Source organism: Scyliorhinus canicula, chromosome 14, assembly GCF_902713615.1.
Source record: "Scyliorhinus canicula chromosome 14, sScyCan1.1, whole genome shotgun sequence".
Classification (NCBI taxonomy): Eukaryota; Metazoa; Chordata; class Chondrichthyes; order Carcharhiniformes; family Scyliorhinidae; genus Scyliorhinus; species Scyliorhinus canicula.
Window position 1 is genome coordinate 123,700,604 of NC_052159.1, and position 21,081 is coordinate 123,721,684.

The following is a 21,081-nucleotide window of genomic DNA, read 5'->3' on the forward strand; positions in this document are numbered from 1 at the left end:
CAGAAGCGGACATACACTTTTGGGGGCCCAACATCCTTCCCCTGGCCTTGTCGTTCCGGGAGCCACCCATCCCTGGATTCTGACTGAGCTCCACTGCTCCCTGAAAACCATGTTGCCAGTTCTGCCTGGCCCTTGTACCTCCTGGTTGCCCGCACCCCTCGTTCGGGTGGCCAGGCCTCGAGAACCTTGTGTGCTTCTGGCTGGCAGCTGCTGGCTATCTACCCGCCCTGGCCTCTACCCTCTCCGGTCCGTTTGCCACCCAGCCCTCTCACGCTCAACCCTGGCCTCTGGCTCTGGTCGAGTTGCCCCACTGGCCACCCCATCCCAGAAACTACATTGCCTGCACTTGTCTGGCCTTCACACCTGTTGACTGCTCACCTCTCAGTTCGGTGGCCAGCCCTGGAGCCTCGACAACTGTGGGTGTGCTCCTGTCTGGCTGCCACTGGATGCTGGATTTATCTGGCCTGGCCTCTGTTCATATTTGGCTACCCTCCTCAACCCTAGATTCACCCAACTGCTCCCCTCAACATCTGTTGGCCAGCACCTTCCCCTCACCTCACTGAATGCTTGGCAGGCCCTTACCCTGATGTTAGGTCGGCGACCTCACTTTTGCCTCAGGCTGCCTGCAGGGCCAAATGTCAGAAATTTGGTTGCTGCTTCACTCGATGAAAGTTCAGAAACTTCATTCCAATTCAGTAAATCCATCTGATCTGCTCTAAATCTCCACCACCACTTCGCGTCCCACTCTAAAGGGGAGCCGACCAATCAAAACCTGACGTTGCTCTATACTGCCTGCTAATAGGCTCAAGAAATTCGAATGAGCCTATCAGCAAATTCAGAGCTACCAGGCTCTGATTGGTGCCCGCACACCACAGCCACCTCTCAGTATGTGTTGCAGAGCTGTGTGCTTCATTGTAAGTCTGCCTCTGCCACTGCCACATGAAATTTTACATTGCAAAACAGAGATGTTCTGTTCAAGGAGACATTGCTCATTAAACACTAGTGTAAGGCTGTCATTCCTTTCATTTGGGAAGCTGAAAGATACTGTTGCCATGAGACCCAGGCTTGACATTGTGCTAACTTAATCATGGAATATAATAAAATGGAAACAAGGTGGCGCGTGGCGCAGTGGTTAGGTCTGGGACTGCGGAGCTGAGGACCCGGGTTTGAATCTCGGCCCTGGGTCACTGTGGCGTTTGCACATTCTCCCCATGTCTGCGTGGGTTTACCGCCACAATCCAAAGATGTGCTGGTTCGGTGGATTGACTAGGCTAAATTGTCCCTTAATTGGAAAAATAATAATCGGGTACTCTAAATTTATTTTTTAAAATAAATAATTAAAATGGAAACAGCTTATTTGAACCATCATATTTGTGCTTGTTTCTTTCCCATATAGTTGCCTATACTTACGCTGCCCCTGTGAATGGTAGATAATTGTATATATCAGGAAATTAGTAATAACCATTTTTCATCCACCATTGGGATGTATTACAAGGTTAAGCTGGAAGCTAAACTGACCTGCCTTTATTTTCAATTTTAACCTCATTGCTTATAATGGGACATTCATTTTCATAATAACATGTCAAACAACGAAACCAGTAAAAGGCGACACAGCTCCCAAAAAAACTATATCTCAAGAAATGTTCTCATTATAAAAATGAACATGTGAAAGATTCTGTGGATTTTAAATTTAAGCTGGAGGTCGACCCAATTTTGTCTCAATTTTAATAGAGGGATTAAAATGCCAGGTTTGAAAGGAAATATGCAGATATTGAAGAGATCAAATTAGTGGTGCATTAGTAAGATTTTTGGGGTAAACCACAGGAGAAGGGGAGGGGAGAGGGGGGAAAGAGGGAAGATGGAAGAGGGAGGAGACATGGAACAATAGAGGGGGGGGGGATGAAGTGGGGGAATGAAAGCTGGAAGGAGAGCATGGGAAACGACAACAAACTTGGCAAATACAGTAAAAGCAAGGAAATTATGGGCGAAAGACGGGCCGAACGGCCGAAGTGGAGGTGAACGACAACGGCAGCGAAAACTGTCCGGGAGAAGCAAGTAACAACACCAACACCAGATACATTCTCGTATTGCCCTCTCTGTATTGCACATAACTAATGTAATTGTTTCTCCGGCACCCAAATGTGTATATACCTCCCCAGCCCCCCCCCCCCCCCCCCCCCCCCCCCCCCCACACAAAAAGGTGCCTACTTATTTGTTAAAAGTAATATTGTTAACTGTATAGAGTTGCTGTTGTTAAGCTAGAGCACAATATCATACCTGTTTTTTTCTCTTCTATATATATATTTTTTTTATTCTGTCTACATAACTGTAAATATATTTTGTTCAAATACACAATAAAAAATCATTTATAAAAAAAAGATTTCTGGGGTAATAATAATAATAGAATTTATTGTCACAAGTAGGCTTACATTAACAGTGGAATGAAGTTACTGTGAAAAGCTCCTAGTCGTCACATTCCGGCGCCTGTTCGGGTTCACAGAGGAAGAATTCAGAATGTCCAAATTACCTAACAAGCAAGTCGTTCGTGACTTGTGGGAGGAAATTGAAGCACCCGAAGGAAACGCACACAGACACGGGGAGAACGTGCAGACTCAGGAACAGGCAGTGACCTAAGTTGGGAATCAAAGCTGAGATCCAGGCGCCGTGAAGCAACAGTGCTAACCACTGTGCTGCCCTGGGAATGCTGCCTGATCATCCGTTAAATTTTCATTAAAAATTATGCATACTGGTTACTCTTCACCTCATTCATACCTCATTTATACTTCACATTTGCTAGATTTTTTTAATCTGAAAAAGAAAAATATTGATATTTCAATCTACAATGGAACGGCCGTTCTTTTGTGCTGCTCCCCAGATAACAACTGCAAAAGGACCAAACAAATTTGATGGTCAGGCTTTAGTGTAACAGCACTCAACAACTGTGGACAATGATCAAATTTACAGTGTAGAAGGTGGCCATTCAGCCCATCGAGGTTGCACACACCCTTGGAAAGAGCACCCTACTTAAACCTACGCCTGCACCCTATCCCTGTAACCCAATAACCCCAGCTAACCTTTTGGACACTAAGGGGCAATTTATCATGGCCAATTCACCTAACCTGCACATTCTTGGACTGTGGGAGGAAACCAGAGCACGCGGAGGAAACCCACACAGATACGGGAGAAAGTGGAAACTCCACACGCTCACCCGAGGCTGGAATTAAACCCAGGGCCCTATAGCTGCGAGGCAGCAGTGCTAACCATTGTGCTACCATGCCACCCTTGCTACTTAGGAGTGAGCAGGAAATCCAGCAGTTCCTCAGCGAAACCAAGAGAGGTGTTTAGGCTGCACCTCCAGTAAAGTTACAATGGTGCAGCTTGAAGGAAATTCCAGACCAATGATTATGTATTTCCTTTACCAGCAGTAGATTATTCAACACTGCTTCAATGTACCAGGTCCCACATTTATCTCATAAGCACACTTGCTTCCACTGTGTTCCAGCTGACTTTGCACTATGGAACACAAGAATGCTGCCATAGAAATGGGCAAGCCTAATTTTAACTCTACGAGTGAATGGACTTTTGAGTGAAAATCTCGTCCAATGAACACAGCCACAAAACAGTCTGCGTGAATTTCCTCTGGGTGTTCCGGTTTCCTCCCAAAGTCCAGAGATATGCAGGTTAGGTGGATTGGCCATGGTAAATTGCTCCTTAGTGTCTAAAAATGTTAGGTGGGTTTACTCGGTTACGGGGATAGGGTGTGGGCCTAGTCGGGTGCTCTTTCAGAGGGTCAGTGCACACTCGATGGGCTGAATGGCCTCCTTATGCACTATGACTCTATATAAGTAACTACCAACAAACCGACTATTAAGAATAACAAGGACAATTGAAGTTGACAACCAAAGTCACACAGATAAATCTAAATTAAGCCATCAACCAATGTATTCACAGCTTTGCTCGCGAAGATGTGATGAATATATGCCAAAAATGGGAAGGACAAACACATCAATCTAATGCCTGGAGCTTTAATGCAGCCAATGAGACAGAAGACAAAGGTCTAAAACACCCTGATGAAATCTCATAGCAAGAACAACCAGAACCTTGAAATCATCTTACTCTATTTTTATACATTGCAGGAGCAGTTATCCGTGAACTGAGGATTATACATGATAAAGTATCTTTTCCAGCTTTCCCAACGGCTCGGTCAATTTATCCAGTGAATAGCAGATTCAAAAAGACCCAGGAAGGTTCCAGAATCAATATCTGGCCTGTGTTGAGTTAGGTGATTAATCTCAAGTGACAACGGAATGTTACAATTGGAATCATTGCTGCTGGCTTAAAATGGGAAAGTTCACCCAGATTCTTGCTCCTGCTTGCAGGAATCACTGCTGGAACTGTGCATGTGTCGACAGTGGCTGAAAGCTAACTTCTCAATACTCCTCCTGCTGGGATGCGATGACTCTGGTTTGGATTTTCACTGAGTGGAAACGATTCAGGAGACATTTCAAAACGACAGACGGAACCTGATTCCAGAATTCCTGCTCCCATTTCCTGCAGCCCATATTTTCAGTGGCATGGGGTAAACACGCAGGCAACGAGCTTGCAACCTACCTTCACAATCTAGACAGCCCAATGTACAATTTTTGTGGAGTTGGGCCAGCTTCTCCATAACTTGTGGTTCAAGGACATTGAGGAGTGAAATACCCGTCAGTGCCATGTTCACATGAAACATATACAAGACAATTTGGGTACAGCCAATGGTACCCTGGCCCATGGGAAACCTGCAATATGTGCAAACTTTTATGCTAGTCTCTGGGAAGTGGAAACAAGATGAAGCAGTCTCTCTCTGTAGACATCTTCAATGACTTCCCTTACATAGCAGTACATTGAAATCTGTGAGATGTTTTTTATATATTGAGCAGCAACCTGGCCACACCCAAATGCACAAAAGTTAGGAACTATGGTCACTTTGACAGCCGTCCTTGCCCTGCTTTGAGATTGTAGTTGTTGTGACAATAGTTGGCAGATTTCACTTGAAGCAAAGCCATGAATTGGTCCTCGCTGAAGTTAATGTTGGGGATTGCTCTTTTAAAGATCCTCAGTCCATGTGACCTCCTGCTCTGAGCTATTCTTATCCTCCCTCTTCCAACAGTTTTTCCTGTTCTATACGACCTCTCTTCATTCTCTTAGCCATGCCTGGAAGTAACTTGCTTCACTGCAACTTTAAAGTGATTTTAAGTTACCTTTCTTAACTATATCAAGGAATACTTTTTTTAGACAATATTTAATGAGAAAAGATTTGAAAACACTTCACGATTGTGGTGGTTCATGGCTAAATTAACATTTGCTGATATGCAGCTGAATTTAAGTGGAAACCCAGAAGAAAGAACTTCACAAAACTAGCGAACATTTGGGCACAATATACATCTCGGGCACTGATTGTGCCCAATGCGTAAACTCTACAAATAAGTATTATTAAAGCCACCTCTACTGGAATTAAAGTATAACAAAACGTATAGGAGCGCTCCCACAGACTGGCAACTGCACTTGCGCACATTCTTGGTGCGATCTTGTCATCTGGGTCCTTTTTATAAGCTGTGTCTAATTGTTATGAGCCAGGGTTTAGAAAACTCCAAAGTATATCATGGAGTTCACCTGACCTACAACTGTTTATCTATTGTGGTTACGATGAGCAGAAGGGCCTACCTTTCAGGTATTATTCAACTGAGGCCTTAAGCACTTTCAATCAAAAACAAGCTTTATTCAGCAAATGTAGTTAACATTTTTATAAACACACACAGTAAGCATTTTTATCAACTACAAATATAAATACCCCACACATTAGGGGGTTAATTAGGCGGGTCCTTGTGGGATGGGAGCTGGTTTTTGCAATAAGTTTATTGGTCTTTGTACACTGTTTTGTACTGTTGCTGTTTACTATGCCAAAAATGCCTCAATAAAATTGTTTATTAAAAATAAATGAATATCCCGCACAGCTACAATAATCTATGTATAACCTTTAATAAATCCCCCCCCCCTTTAACTGTTCCAATTTAATAACAAGATCTCATAAACCAGTACTCCCTTTTCAAAGGTTTGGCCCAGCACACATCACTCAAGACCAGCACCGGGTATGGATGCTCTTGTTTCCTTTCCAAAACAGCAGGTTTGAATTCCTTCCAGAAAGCAATTCTTTCTTATCAAGTAATCTGGAAACAGCCTTTCAACTGAAGATAGAGGGACAGGCCAAGATACTTCTTTTTCCGAGTACAGCAGCCAAATGTGAAAATGAAAGCAAAAATCACAGAGCCACAAACAAGCCCCAAACCAAAGCGAAAGTAAAACCAACTCCCAGAGCAAAGGCCCAGTTCCACCCACACAATGGCATCACTGAAGCCATGTGATATGACTAAGACAAAAACATTTCTTAAAGGGACACTGCCATGACACTAATGTATGAGGTCAAACACAACCATCTCATTATCAAGTCAGATATTGTCTCAGACATAGACATAGAATGGAAATCAGCAACAATAAAAACAGAAAATACTGGACAATCTCAGCAGTTTGACAGCATCTGTGAAGGGAGAAGGAAGCTAATGTTTCGAGTCTGGATGACTCTTTGTCACATCTGGAGAGAATAGGAAATAGGGTCAAATTTATATTGTTCTGGGGTGATTTATATTGCATGGAGCGATGGGGCTGGATAGGGGCCAGCAATAGGTGGAGATTGACAGAGCTATTATGGACAGAAATACAAAGGGAATATAAATGGGGGTGATTATGATTGAGAAGGGTTCTGATAGTGGTAACATGAAGAGATTAGGTGTGCTAAAGATGGAATAAAGGTGTGTCAAACGGCAACCAAGGAACAGATGACCCGAATGGGGTGGGGTGGGGGGAGGGGGGAAATGGTGAGGGGAAAACAGACTGAAATGAAATGAAAAATAAAATGAAAATCACTTATTGTCACGAGCAGGCTTCAATGAAGTTACTGTGAAAAGCCCCTAGTCCCCACATTCCGGCGCCTGTTCGAGGAGACTGATGGAAGAAATGAAAATGAATTGATAGAAATAAAAACAAAAATAGGGTGAAGGTGGGGGAGAGAGTTTAGTCTGAAGTTGTTGAACACAATGTTAAGTCTGGAATGCTGTAACATGCCTAATTGTAAGATGAGGTGCTGTTCTTCCAGTTTGCGCAGGGCTTCACTGGAACACTGCAACAGGCCAAGGACGGACATGTGGACGTGAGAGCAGGATGGTGAGTTGAAATGGCAGTGACAGGAAGGACTGGGTTCTGCTTGCGGACGGTCCAAAGTTTAGTATCTCCAGTATAACGTAGACCACATTGGGGGCAATAACCAGATTGAAGGAGGTGCACGTGAGGTGCTGCATCACTTGAAAAGAGTGTTAGGCCTTGTGATGGTGTGCAAAGGCTCACAGAACACCAACTCTCAGACATTTCCTCCTACTTCCCCCTGGAGGTGTTTTTCGCTCACTATTACACCCCCCCCCCCCCCTCCCCCCACCTTGCTTGGGACACCTGTTCCCTGTTCCAGGTTGCCCTTTGGCACACAGCATACCTTTGTTCTGCCATTATCACATTCTAATCTCCTTGTGTGCCACTATCAGCACGCTTCTTAGCCTTAATCACCTCGTTTACATTTCCTTTGTCCTTCTGTCCACAATATCTTGATGAAGGAGCTGCGCTCCAAAAGATAGTGATTTGAAACAAACCTGTTGGACTTTTAACAAAAGAGAAAATGCTGGAAAATCTCTGCAGGTCTGGCAGCATCTGTAAGGAGAGAAAAGAGCTAATGTTTCGAGTCCAGATGATTCTTTGTCAAAGCTCCTTTCCAGCATTTTCTCTTTTGTTTCAGATTCCAGCATCCGCAGTAATGTGCTTTTATCCAGTGTTGGACTTTAACCTCGTGTTGTAAGACTTCTTACAATATCTTTGTCAATCTCCGCCTATCTCTAGCCCTCTATCTAGCCCCAACTATCCTCGCCCCCGCACAACAGTATAAATCTGACTCTATTTCCAGTTCTCTCCAGCTTTGACAGAGAGTTATCCAGATCCGTAACGTTAGCTCCCTTCTCTCTCCACAGATGCAGTCAGAACTGCTGAAATCGTCCAGTATTTTCTGTTTTTGTTTCAGATTCCAGCACCCGCAGTAATTTGTTTTTATCTTCATATAAATCTGCAGGATTGACTGGACATAGAATATGAACTGTTTCAAGCCAAACATGCACGAGAACAGTCTTACTACGAACTATTGGCATGGCAACTCGCTTGGCAGGAGTGCGGTTTGAACAATCATAGATGTAACATGGAGCCACAATAAACTGGACATGTTAAATTCCATAAGGCCGGACAACATCTGTGGAACGAAACATAGGTAAACTTCCATTGTGAATTACAGGACATCAAGGGACAAAGAATAATACAGCACAGGAACAGATCCTTCAGCACTCCAAGCCTGCGCCGATCATGTGTCCTATCTAGACCAACCGCCTATATCCTTCTATATCCGTCTGTTCATGTGTCTATCCAGATAAGCTTTGAAGGTCACTAATGTATCTGCCTCAACCACCTCACTTGGCAGTGCATTCCAGGCCACCACCACCCTGTGTAAAAATCTTCCCCCATACATCTCCACTGAACCTTTCCCCCCTCACCTTGAACTTGTGTCCCCTTGTAATTGTCATTTCCGCCCTGAGAAAAAGCCTCCAACTGTTCATCCTATCTATGCTCCTCATAATTTTATAAACTTCTATCACGTCGTTGCTCAGCCTCGGTCTCTGTGGGGAGAACAATCCCAGTTTATTCAATCTCTCCTCATAGCTAATACCCGGGCAGCATGGTAGCACTGTGGATAGCACAATCGCTTCACAGCTCCAGGGTCCCAGGTTCGATTCCGGCTTGGGTCACTGTCTGTGCGGAGTCTGTACATCCTCCCCGTGTGTGCGTGGGTTTCCTCCGGGTGCTCCGGTTTCCTCCCACAGTCCAAAGATGTGCAGGTTAGGTGGATTGGCCATGATAAATTGCCCTTAGTGTCCAAAATTTCCCTGAGTGTTGGGTGGGGTTACTGGGTTATGGGGATAGGGTGGAGTTGTTGACCTTGGGTAGGGTGCTCTTTCCAAGAGCCGGTGCAGACTCGATGGGCTGAATGGCCTCCTTCTGCACTGTAAATTCTATGAATTCTATGAATACCCTCCATGCCAGGCAACATTCTGGTAAACCTTTTCTGTACTTTCTCCAAAGTGTCCACATCCTTCCGGTAGTGTGGTGATCAGAATTGGACATAGCATTCCAAATGTAGTCTAACTAGCGTTCTGAAAAACTGTAACATCATTTGCAGGCTTTTATACTCGATGCCCCATCTGATGAAGGCAGGCATGCCATGTGCTTTCTTTACCACCATTTTCATCTGTGCTGCCACTTTTCAGGATCTGTGGACCTGCACGTTCAGATCTCTTTGTGTCTCTATGCTCCTGATGGTTCTGCCATTTATTTTAGAGCTCCCCCCTGAATTGGAGCTACCAAAATGCATCACCTCACATTTGTCCGGGTTCAATTCCACCTGCCATTTCTCCGCCCAATTTTACGGCCTATCTATATCGTGCTGTATTCTCTGACAATTTTCATCACTATCCGCAACTCCTGCAATCTTAATATCATCCCCAAACTTGCTAATCACACCAGCTACGTTTTCTTCCAAGTCATTTATATATATTCCAAACAGCAGAGGTCCCAGTACCGATCCCTGCGGAACACCACTAGTTACAGACCTCCATTCGGAAAAACACCCTTCCACTGCTACCCTCTGTCTTCTATGGCTAAGTCAGTTCTGAATCCATCCAGCTAGTTCACCCTGACCTCATGTTATTTAATCTTTTGAACCAACCTGCCATGAGGAACTTTGTCAAATGCTTTACTAAAGTCCATGTTGACAACATCCACAGCCATTTTTGTCAACTTTTCAAAAAACCCAATTAGTGAGACATGGCCTCCCTTGTGCAAAACGATGCCGTCTGTCGCTAATAAGACCATTCACTTCCAAATGTGCATAGATCCCATCTTGAAATATCACCGCTGTTCCTCATCACACATGCTGCCTGATCAGATGAGTTTTTCCAGAATTTAATCCTTTTATTTCAGATTTCCAGCATCTTCAGTATTTTACTTTTTTTTTAAAATAAATTTAGAATACCCAATTTTTTTTTTTCAATTCAGGGTGGCCAACCCACCTACACGGCACTCTTTGGGCTGTGGGGGTTAGACCTGCGCAGACATGGGGAGAATGTCACATTTCACACAGACAGTGACCAGGGGCCGGGATTCGAACCTGGGTCCTCAGCGCCAGAGGCAGCAGTGCGAACCACTGTGCCACAGGCCACCCTAGTATTTTACTTTTATGTTAACTTCAATGTCTGACCCTCCAATCTGTGTTCCCATCAAGTGAGAGTCCACACCAAGAGCACGGGCTCGGAACATGATTGCCATTGCATGAAGGACAAATGCAAGTTCAATGCTAACGTTTCCCCATTCCTAATTTAATTCTCAGCAGACTGAGAAGATTGTAGCTTATGTCATTAAGAAGCTAGAAAGGAGATTTGTGATATTAGCCTCTTTTCAGCTATAAGGGATATCTGTGGTGATTTGAAAGCTGGCTGATTGCCCATGAATTTAGTAGCAATGAGACCAGATGGATGAAAGATAATTCATTTATTAATCACATTAAAATGATCATTTAATTTCCTTAAACAAAACGATTACTGTGTGACCCTTCACTCTAGCCACCTCAGGTGAATAAACTTAAATTGTGCTCTTTTCTTTATGAGGAGATGAATAAGAAACACCAGCACTCAAGAGGGGAAAATATTATTTAATGTAAAATGGTCCTTATTCTGGAGAAGATGTTTTTATTATTTTTTATATAAATTTAGAATATCCAATTAATTTTTTCCAATTAAGGGGCAATTTAGCATGGTCAATCCACCTACCCTGCACATCTTTGGGTTGTGGGGGCAAACACGGGGAGAATGTGCGAACTCCACACAGACAGTGACCCAGAGCCGGGATCGAACCTGAGACCTCGGGGCTGTGAGGCAGCAGTGCTAACCACTGCGCCACCGTGCTGCCCCTGGATGTTTCTATTATTCAATACAATTTATGTGTATTGTAGTCAATAAGGAGTCCTAAAAAGGTGAGACAAAATTAATCTATTTCTTATTCACAGCTGGAAAATGCAGCAACTAAGCAACTCGGCTAAGCAACAGCCAAGTTTCAGCTGGCACCATTCTGAAATGCTGACTCCTTCCTGGGCCGGTTTTTATCTCGGAGAACTAAACAGCCTGCTGGTGTGCCTTTGCCCCTCTGCGGGAAAGTGCGTGCCACACGAACCTTACGTGGCCAATCGGGTCGTCCCCGTCAGTCTTGTGGGGATTATAACAATGTGGTTAATTTGTGTCACATTATGTCAGTTGCATTTTTACTTTGCTATTTTCCTCCCGAGAGAATCAAAAAGATAAATACCTATAATCCACAATAAATTCTATATCTAACACTTGTGGGTGTAATCTCTCAGTTTAGGAGGGAGAATAATTCCCGTGGCGGGGCAGGAAGTTGGTGGGACTCCAGTCACACAGTGTAACAGGAAATCCCACCAATTCACGCCATGGTCAACCATTAATAATTGGGTCGTGAGGTTCACATCAAATCTCATGGCAGGTCAGGCAGGAAGGTGGCTGCCCCGCCGTCACGTCTGCGCGCCATATTTAAGAAGCACTTGGGCAGACAACACCCCCGCCACTACCTTGCAGAGATGACCTTGCATGGACCTACTCGTTTGGACTTCAGCTCCTGACCCTCCACTTCCATTCTGTCTTCCAAGCCCCTCCTTTCTTCACATTTGCGGCATTTACTGTGCAGTACACTGCCAGTGCCTGGGAGAAGAGCAATACGAATGGTGAAGGCCGCATCTTATAACAGATCAGTGAAAGAGATCCCTGTGTTTGGTGCATGCCGGGATTGCAGATCGGAAATAGAATGGTCTGATTTCCTGCTGGCGGGGTGGAAGATTTCACGGGCCTGCGAGATTCCAGTCAGTAGCCCCGTTAATGAGCAATCATGACATGCCAATTATGATCCTGATGTTCGCCAGTGGAAAATCCAACCTACCATGAACCTCCGTGGAAGTGTTGAGGAGAAAACTGCAACTTACTTTCCCACCAAAGGAATTCTGACTTTGTCATCAATCCAGGTTTTGCAGACCCGCCCGCCATGATTCCTGCCTTTGGTGGGACTGGAAAATTTATCCCACAATTACTAAAAGCTTCAACAAAATATAGTCGTTAACGTTCCCACTTCTAAACAAACAATTTGGTGGAAATAAATCACCAGATCAATAATTATTACAGAACTAGATCAATAGCAAACATCTACAAGATGTCTTAAATTAATCTGAGTTTTATCATCAACCATACCTCAGTTTTAAAAGTGTATCTTTGGATACTTTATGTGCAGATAGTGTGTATTACCCATTTCTTTCCTAATTTTTCTCGCAAATTCCAGAGTTGGATGAATTGATACAATGACCCAGAATACTTTATCTAACTTGCTGGTTTTCCACTTAGAAAAGATGCTAGTGTGTTTGATTTTACTTCTTTGAGTTGAAACACATCGGCGACAGTGAAGAAAACCTTTTGCTAAGAAACAAATCGCACATCTGCAGCTATTAATAGCATGCAAAGTGACCATCTAAGATTTCATCCACCCCCTGAGCTTCTTACTAGTGGTCTGGAATTCTCTGTCCATAGGGATTCTCTTTTCCCAGTGGAAGCGCATCCCTGCCCGATGGTTTCTCGGTGGCGTGGAGTGGCTCCAATGGGAAACCCCATTGACAAGCGGCGGGAAGAGAGAATTCAACCATCAGCGGATAGCGGGCTGCCGAGACGCTTGTGGCTGGGGGCCGGAGAATCCAGCTCGTGGTTTGCAAACAATTGGCACTTTGAATATTTTCTTTTCTCTTAATTCTGCAGGTCATAATGCATTGATACATTAAATTACAAGAACAAAATTAAGAAAAGTGCACACAGCTATTTTGTTTTATTTTCTGCACAATTCACCTTTTGTTGTCAATCCAGTGCGCAAAACTGTGAAAACAATCAAAATGTGGGACAGCGATCATGGTCTGAAGATGTTAAACCCAATCTTACAGCCAGAAGGCAGTAAAAGTGGTAGAGAGCCTAATTGGAAGGGGAGATGCTGCTTCTCCAGTTTGCGATGGGTTTGAGTGGAAAATCATAGCAGGCCAAGGACAGAAGGCAAGAGAGCAAGGTGGTGAAGTGAAATGAAAAGTGACAGGAAGGTCGGAGCAAAGGTTTTCTGCCAAAAAATCTTCTAGTCTGCACCACATGCATTAAAAATGTTAACTCTGCTTCTCTCACCACAGAGCGTGCATTTTCTGTTATTCGGTTTTCTCTCAATTGTGTGCCTGAAAGTGAGGAAGTAATGTTCCATTTAAGGTACACACGCACATCGCAATGCAGCAACTTGGAAGGCAATGTACAGGCCACTCTAAATACCGGTTGAAATTCTCCGACCATTGTGATTCCCTGTTCCCACCAGCAACGCACCTCCACCTGTGGGTTTCCTGGTCGCATGGGGTGACGTTAATAGGAAATCCCACTCACAAGCGGCAGGTGTATCAAATCCCACTGCTAGCAAACGCTGCGCTACCGAGCCACACTCGGCTGGGGAACCTGAGAACGTTCTTTACAGGAAGTCAGAGATATCTCTGAAAGAAGTGCTCAAGCTTTTTTCGTAAAATATTTTTATTCTCCATTTTCACATTTTCTTCAGAATTTACACCCCACCAACAAGCAGTAAACGGTAACAAATACAAAGTCAATCTCCTTATCAACAACAACGATCCCATCCTCCCACCGCCCCAAACAACGGCCCACCTGACAAAAAAAGCATCAAATAAAACAAACCCTCCCAAGGTGGGAAAAATTAAGGAAAAGAAAAAGAAAAAGGAATCATGAATCATCTACGGTCAACACTGCCCTATAGAGTCCACCCCCCCCCCCCCCCCCAACATTCAATGCCATCCAATCCCCGAAAGAGTACCGTAAATGACACCCATGAATTGTAAACCTCACCCCCGACTCCTCCCCTCCACTTCCTCTTACCAAACTCCTCCTCCAACCTCTGTTCCTTCCCCCCAACTTTCCACTCCAGCAAGACTCATCGAAACCTGTTCTGCCAGGCTCCGATGGCCGCAGCCCCTCCCCCCCACCTCACTCCTGTTCACTGGCCGGCTTAAACTGGCCAGCGTGGAGGCCCCCGCCTGGGTCTCTTTCCCCCTTGCCCGGTCCCAGGAAAACCAAGAAATCCTCTTTAGCACACAAACCCCGCATACACACCCAAGCTCCAAAGAACCATCATTGCAAGTGAAAATCTCATCTCTTTCCTTGTCCAAATTTATACAACATTGGCTCATTTAGCACATACACCAGCACGCAGTGAAAAAATACAGTTACATGAGGCTACATCAGTACATGACCATTTCTCAATTCAGCCACAGTCCTTCTGCCTTCGCAAACTCCTCCGCTGCTTCCGCCGTCCCAAAATAAAAGTCCTTGGATTTGTAGGTCACCCTCAACTTAGCTGGGTATACTATGCCGCACTGCACCTGACTGATGTACAGTGCCTTCTTCACCCGGCTGAAGGCAGCCCGCCTCCTCCCCAGCTCCACACTGCATCACCCGCTTCTGCTTTGCCCAGCACAGGACTTTCTCCTTCACACTGTACCTACGAAAACACAGAGTCACTACTCTTGACGGCTCACTCTCCTTTGGTACAGGCCTGCACGACCGGTGAGCCTGATCCAGTTCATATCGGGAGGGATAATGCCCCTCCCCCAATACCTTTGCCAACATCGTGGCAAAATATTCAGTCAGCCTCGGACCTTCCACTTCTTCGGGCAGACCCACAATCCTCAGATTCTGTCGACTGGATCTGTTTTCCAAGTCATCCATTTTGGCTCGCAGACCCTTGTTGATCTCTGTCACCTTCCACATCTCCTCCATCGAGGTCAATTGATCACTGTGCTGAACTAATGTCTCTTCCACTTCCTTCAGCGCCTCACCTTGCTCCCGCACCTCACCTTGCTCCCGCACCTCCGCCACTGCGCTCAATACCGCCGCCCTCACCGGGGCAATCACCTCTTCCACCAGCACTTTCAATACCGCCCCCAGCTCCTTCCTCATCACCTCCATGTGTTTTGTGAACTGCCTTTCGAGTTCCACGGCTATCCTTCGGCATTTCTTCAGCCGTGCCCCAGCCTCCACTTTTCTTGCCGTCCCCGCGGTGACCTTTCCACTCCCCGATGGACTTTCAGCCCCTTTTTTACTTATTTCCGACATTTCCCTTCACTGTGCCTTCCCCCTGCTTTTGCTGCCTCCGTTGCCCCTGGGATCGGGCATTAAACCCCAAAAATGCCCGATCCCAGGGGCAACGGAGAAACAAAATTGTAAACCTGTCACTTTCCTTCTAGCCAAAACGGGAGCCCTCCAATGTTCCGCTGCCTCCCACCCGCCGTCACCGTAAGTCCCCACAAGTTTGTTTTTTAATGCATTTACGGAATTATGGGTGACGCATTAGTTGCCCATCTCTAACTGCCCTCTATTTCAGAAGGCATTTGAGAGTCATAAACAGAGGTGAGGATGGCAGATTTCCTTCCCTGAACGAGATTGGTGAACCAGATGGATTTTTATGACAATTGAAAGTGGTTACATAGAGTTTTAATTCCGGATTTCATTCCACTGAATTCAAATTTCTCCATCTGCCATGGTTGGATTTGAACCCAGGTCCCCAGAACTGGGTCTCCAGATTACTAGTTCATTGACAATACCACTGCGCCAACACCTCCCCTGCATCATACAGGCGATAGCTGTCACATGTAAATCCTTCAGGCAAATCAGTAGATTTCAGTTTGCTGGTCAATGACTGGAGGCATCAACTTCCATCAAATCCACTGGTATGTTTTTAGATTGGCTGCCTGTTTTACATTCTGGCTGATTTTACTTTCAATTGACTGCAGTTTGCCATTTTTTGTGATCAAGAGGTTTACTGCAATACTTTTCGTAAGCACAGCTTTTTAAAAAAAACATTGCCACATAACCAATGTAATCATTCTAAATGACTGAAAATGATGTATAACTTGTTCTTACCAATGAAAAGATTCCACTCTGTGTCCAAATCAGCCTGATTGGCCAGGCAGCCCTTCATTACGTTAAGACAGTAGTTGTTGCATGGCTTCACAGTGGGGAGTCCATGGCAGTAGGGACAGTACATCATCTTCATTAGTGCACGGATGCACCCTACTGTTGGAATGACCTAGTGAAAGAAAGAAAGAAAATTAATTTCCTTGCCATTGACTCATGTTTGCTGTGCGGAGAGGCTGCAGATAGTGATGCTGAAGAGTCAGCTGACATTAGGCAGAAACCCACCTGCTGATACCTAACAGGGCTCATCAATTCACACCAATTAGTTCCATTTTGTGAAGGGCTTTCTGCTGACAAGACTGCGCAATAACTTGGTTTCTACAATGGATCGCACTCCATGCAGCGAATAAAACACAAGTGAGTTTTATATTTTGCATTAGTCAATGGACCTTCCGATCTGCATGTGAATCTGAGGAAATCTCACAATAAATTCCACTCTCCCATAACAGAGAATGAATGGAAATCATTTCTAGAAACATTATTATTTGAACAAGGAGAGAAGAAATGTGAACATTGGCCTGCAACGTTCATCAAATGGCAAACACTGAGTTGCAAATGTAACCACGGTCTTCCTTTATTTTGAGTATTTTTCAGCATTTTCTAGAGCTAGAAATAGTTTTGCTGCCTTAGCAACAAAGTGATGGGGATTGTGGGGAATAGGATATCATGAAGATGAAATAGTTCAGGTATAAAAACCTACAACGGATGTGGTAATATATTAAAGCAAATTATGCAGTGGATTCTCCATTGCCTGATGCACCGATTGGGATTCTTTATCGGGAGGAGAATGGAGCATCCCATGAAAAACAGATTTGGCGCCCCGTCTCAGTGGCGGATTTGCATCCATTGCAATATAATTAATGGCTAGAAGCCTGATTCACACCGCATTGCCCACCCCAGTAATGCACCCCCAATGGGAAATCCACAGGGTGGGCTTTGATGCAAGTTTGCCCAAGTGTGGCCTTGACTCAGTCGACCCCAAGGGGAGTCAAGGCGGTCAGTCCAAGGAAAGTCTATCAGAAGGATGGATTGACCTGGCGCCTGGGAGACCTCGTCAGGGCTGCGTTGAGTACTGGTCCACACACACACACACATGGACCTGGCATAATGGTACCCCAGGTGGAGGGGGGGGGGGAGAGTCCTCACAGGACATGAGACATCCTTGTGTGGTTGGGGACAGGACAGAATGTTATCCTGGCACTCCCCCTGGCACCTGGGCACCTTGGCACGCCAGGGTGCCTGGGGCACTGTCAGGGTGCCAGGCTGGCAATGTCGGGCTGCCCAGGCGCCAGGTTACCACTGCGAGAGGTCGGAAACGGGGATGCTAAAGGGAGGAGCTGGGTGATTGCGGCTGCTGATCAAAATGGCCCCCCGACCTGTGAACTGCTGTTCTAATGGCTCTAAGTGTGGCCTTGGTGGATAGAAACTCCCCGAGGCCAAAAACAAAGGGCAAAGTGCCATTAAGTAGCGGGGTTATTCTCAGCATTGCAGCCGCTGAAAAACCCCCAGCTTAATGTGCCCAAAAGCGGATATCATTTTAAATCTGCTGAATCGCCCAGAGAGTTAAGACGATGAGAGTAAACCGGTAAACAAAAGGCAAGTGACTTTCTCACAGACCTCTGCCCATGCTACTTTCTGACAGTGACAGGCTATTTATAGACATGGTTCAATTCTAATAAATAATCCTCAATGCATGGCCAGCCCTCACTGTCCGTAGACAAGGATATCGGAGGCATCTGTTAACTGAAGGCAGTTTAAAAGGCATGATAATCAGGTTTAACTTCACATCACACACACACACTGTCAAAAAAAAACAGGCTTCAAAGAAGGATCTGATTTCATCTCAACCTTTGAGGATTAATACATTGGGGCTAGAAGGAAAGTGACAGGTTTACAATTTTGTTTCTTTCAAAAAATGCTACCAGACTGGATCCACACAGTTGCTTTTTGGCTCGTTCCACTTTTGTTTGTCTCAGCATCGGAAACAGAATATCAGGTATGTGATAGGGTAGGAAATATAGCTGTGTCAAACCTGAAAACCTTAAAAGAACCAGCTATGGGAATTCACTTTAGCTCCTGTTTTGTGGTATCCAGGTGCAACTTGTATCCCCCTTGCACATAAAACCGAAGTCTTACCTGCTCCATCAGCTCAATATAGAAAATCCTATGGCCCCATTTTGAAGAAGAGCAAGGGAATCTCCCCAATATTTATTCCTAAATCAATACAGCAAAATAACTGGTTATCTGGTCAATTTTCCACTCCTGTTTGTGGGAGCTTGCTTTGTGAATCAGCTGCTCATTTGTTGCTTGACAACAGTGACTGCAGTGCAGTCTACTGGCCACGCTGCACCGCGCAACGTGGTCAGTAAATGCTGGGAGACTCCGCTCCTGGCATCTTCCCGGGATCTAGTGAGACGTCACAATGTGAAGCCCACCCATTGTGCAATCTGCATTTTAGAGTGAGAGCTAGCCTTACTCTGAAATGCATTCCCAAGATCTAACTACAGCATGGAATATAGCCCCCTCAACCTTGGAGACCTCAGGCAAGCACTGTTCAGTATTTGTCTCCACAAACTGGTACCAGATGGAATGGCACTATTCAAGGTCTCCCAGGGGATTCAAAGCCCCCAAGTGCATGCCACCTGGGCAGGGCAATAGCCTGGTATTTCTGGTGCAACCTGGGCACCCTGACACTTCCATCTGGGTGCCAACCTGGAACTACAAAGATGCCCAGGTTGCACTGCCAGATGGCAGAGGCACTGCCAGGGTGACAGGCTGGCACTGCCAAGGTGCCAGGCTGGTATTTTCTGTGTGGTGGTGATTGGGCTGGGGGTTCCCTGTGCAGGTGTGTGGTGTGGGCCTCGGGAGCCCCGTATAATGAGTTGGGGCTTGGTGGGGAGTTTAGAGGTTACGTTGGGGGCTCAAGAGATTGGAACGGCAGGAGTTCCCATGAGCAGAGCCCCTCGGTGCAGAAAATGGGGCAATGTGTGTCCTCGGCCGTGTATTCCCCACTCCGGAGTCACGTTCGGTAGCATTGTGTTTCTCGGCGCTGTGAGCGCTGGGAAACATACAGCTCAACGTGCTCACTTTGGGACTTCGTTCCCATTCGCACCCGACACGTTTCAAAGGGCTGTAAAACACCTTAGGAAGCGTGAAGTTTTAAACTACACTATATAAATGCAAAGCTTTATTTTCATTTTTCGAGATTCCACGGTGCTAAACAAACAGGTCCTTCTTTTTTGTTTGGAGTGTTTCCAACTACCTAACCAATGTGTTCCCATCTGGTACTGATATCGCAATCTGAAGATTTGGGGAATCTTAGGGTAGTTGAAGCAAGTACTGTGACACTTGCTATCTGAAAATGTTACTTTTGTTTATTGCTGAAAAAGGGACATGTGCTTCGAGATATTCATTACGATAGAGAGGTTCTCCATTATAACAAAATGGCAGATGAACCCGGAAATCCTAAGACCCACCCCGAACACCGAACTTCCTATATTTTGGGGGCGGTACTGTAGTCAGGCCTGGATTCACGCATGCATACCTTAAGGAGGCAACTGCCCATTTAACTCACCAGTTGCCTCTATTGAAGATTTTGGTGGGACAGGAGTATGAATCTGTGACGGGATTCTTCCCTACCCGGCGGGGCGGGCGGTCCCGGCGCCGAGGAGTGGCGTGAACCACTCCGGCATCGGGCCACCCAGAAGGTGCGGAATCCACTGCTACTTCAGGAGCTAGGCCGGCGCTGGCGGGGTTGGCGCTGTGCCAACCGGTGCGGAAGGGGCTTGGAACTGCGCCAACCAGTGCCAAAGGGTCTCCGCTGGCCGGCGCAAGTTGCCGCATGTGCAGAAGCGCCAGCGTGTGCTGACGTCATCCCAGCGGATGCACAGGGGTGTTCTTCTCCGCGCCGGCCGTGGCGGAGGTCCACAGCAGCCGGTGCGGAGAGAAAGAGTGCCCCCATGGCACAGGCCTGCCCGGGGATCGGTGGGCCCTGATCGCGGGCCAGGCCACCGTGGGGGCACTCCCCGATACCCCCGTGCCCCCCCCCCCCCGAGGACCCCGGAGGCTGCCCGCAAGCCAGGTCCCGCCGGTAAGTACCAGATCTAATTTACGCCGGCGGGACCAGCCTAAAATGGGCAGCCGCTCGGCCCATCACGGGCTGGAGAATTGCCGGGCTGGGGGGGGGGGGGAGGGGCATTGCCAGCGGGCGCCGACCGGCACAGTGCGATTCCCGCCCTCGCCCCAGGGATTCACACCGCCCCCAGCGATTCTCCGGCCTGGCGGGGGGTTGGAGAATCCTGCCCCTGCAGAGTGGTGATTAGACCCGGTAAGAGCTGGTCTGAAATTGAAATTGGCGGATTCATCTGGATAGCCAGGGTACTTATTTGGAATGGTAAAGCACCCTTTGGGAGGAATGGTAAGGCACCCTTTGGGAGGAATGGTAAAGCACCCTTTGGGAGGAATGGTAAAGCACCCTTTGGGAGGAATGGTAAAGCACCCTTTGGGAGGAATGGTAAGGCACCCTTTGGGAGGACTGGTAAGGCACCCTTTGGGAGGAATGGTAAAGCACCCTTTGGGAGGAATGGTAAGGCACCCTTTGGGAGGAATGGTAAGGCACCCTTTGGGAGGACTGGTAAGGCACCCTTTGGGAGGAATGGTAAGGCACCCTTTGGGAGGAATGGTAAGGCACCCTTTGGGAGGAATGGTAAGGCACCCTTTGGGAGGAATGGTAAGGCACCCTTTGGGAGGAATGGTAAAGCACCCTTTGGGAGGAATGGTAAGGCAC

At 46.3% G+C, this 21,081-nt stretch overlaps 1 protein-coding gene across 2 annotated transcripts in view; it reads right to left on the reverse strand.

Annotated features, from left to right (window-relative positions):
- Positions 1-21,081, reverse strand: part of gpc6a (glypican 6a) — a 1,200,543-nt gene that overhangs the window by 288,442 nt on the left and 891,020 nt on the right. For both annotated transcript variants that reach the window (XM_038818782.1, XM_038818783.1), the window contains exon 4: positions 16,242-16,407. In XM_038818782.1, the coding sequence (XP_038674710.1) occupies positions 16,242-16,407 (166 nt within the window). The remainder of the gene's footprint in view (positions 1-16,241; positions 16,408-21,081) is intronic.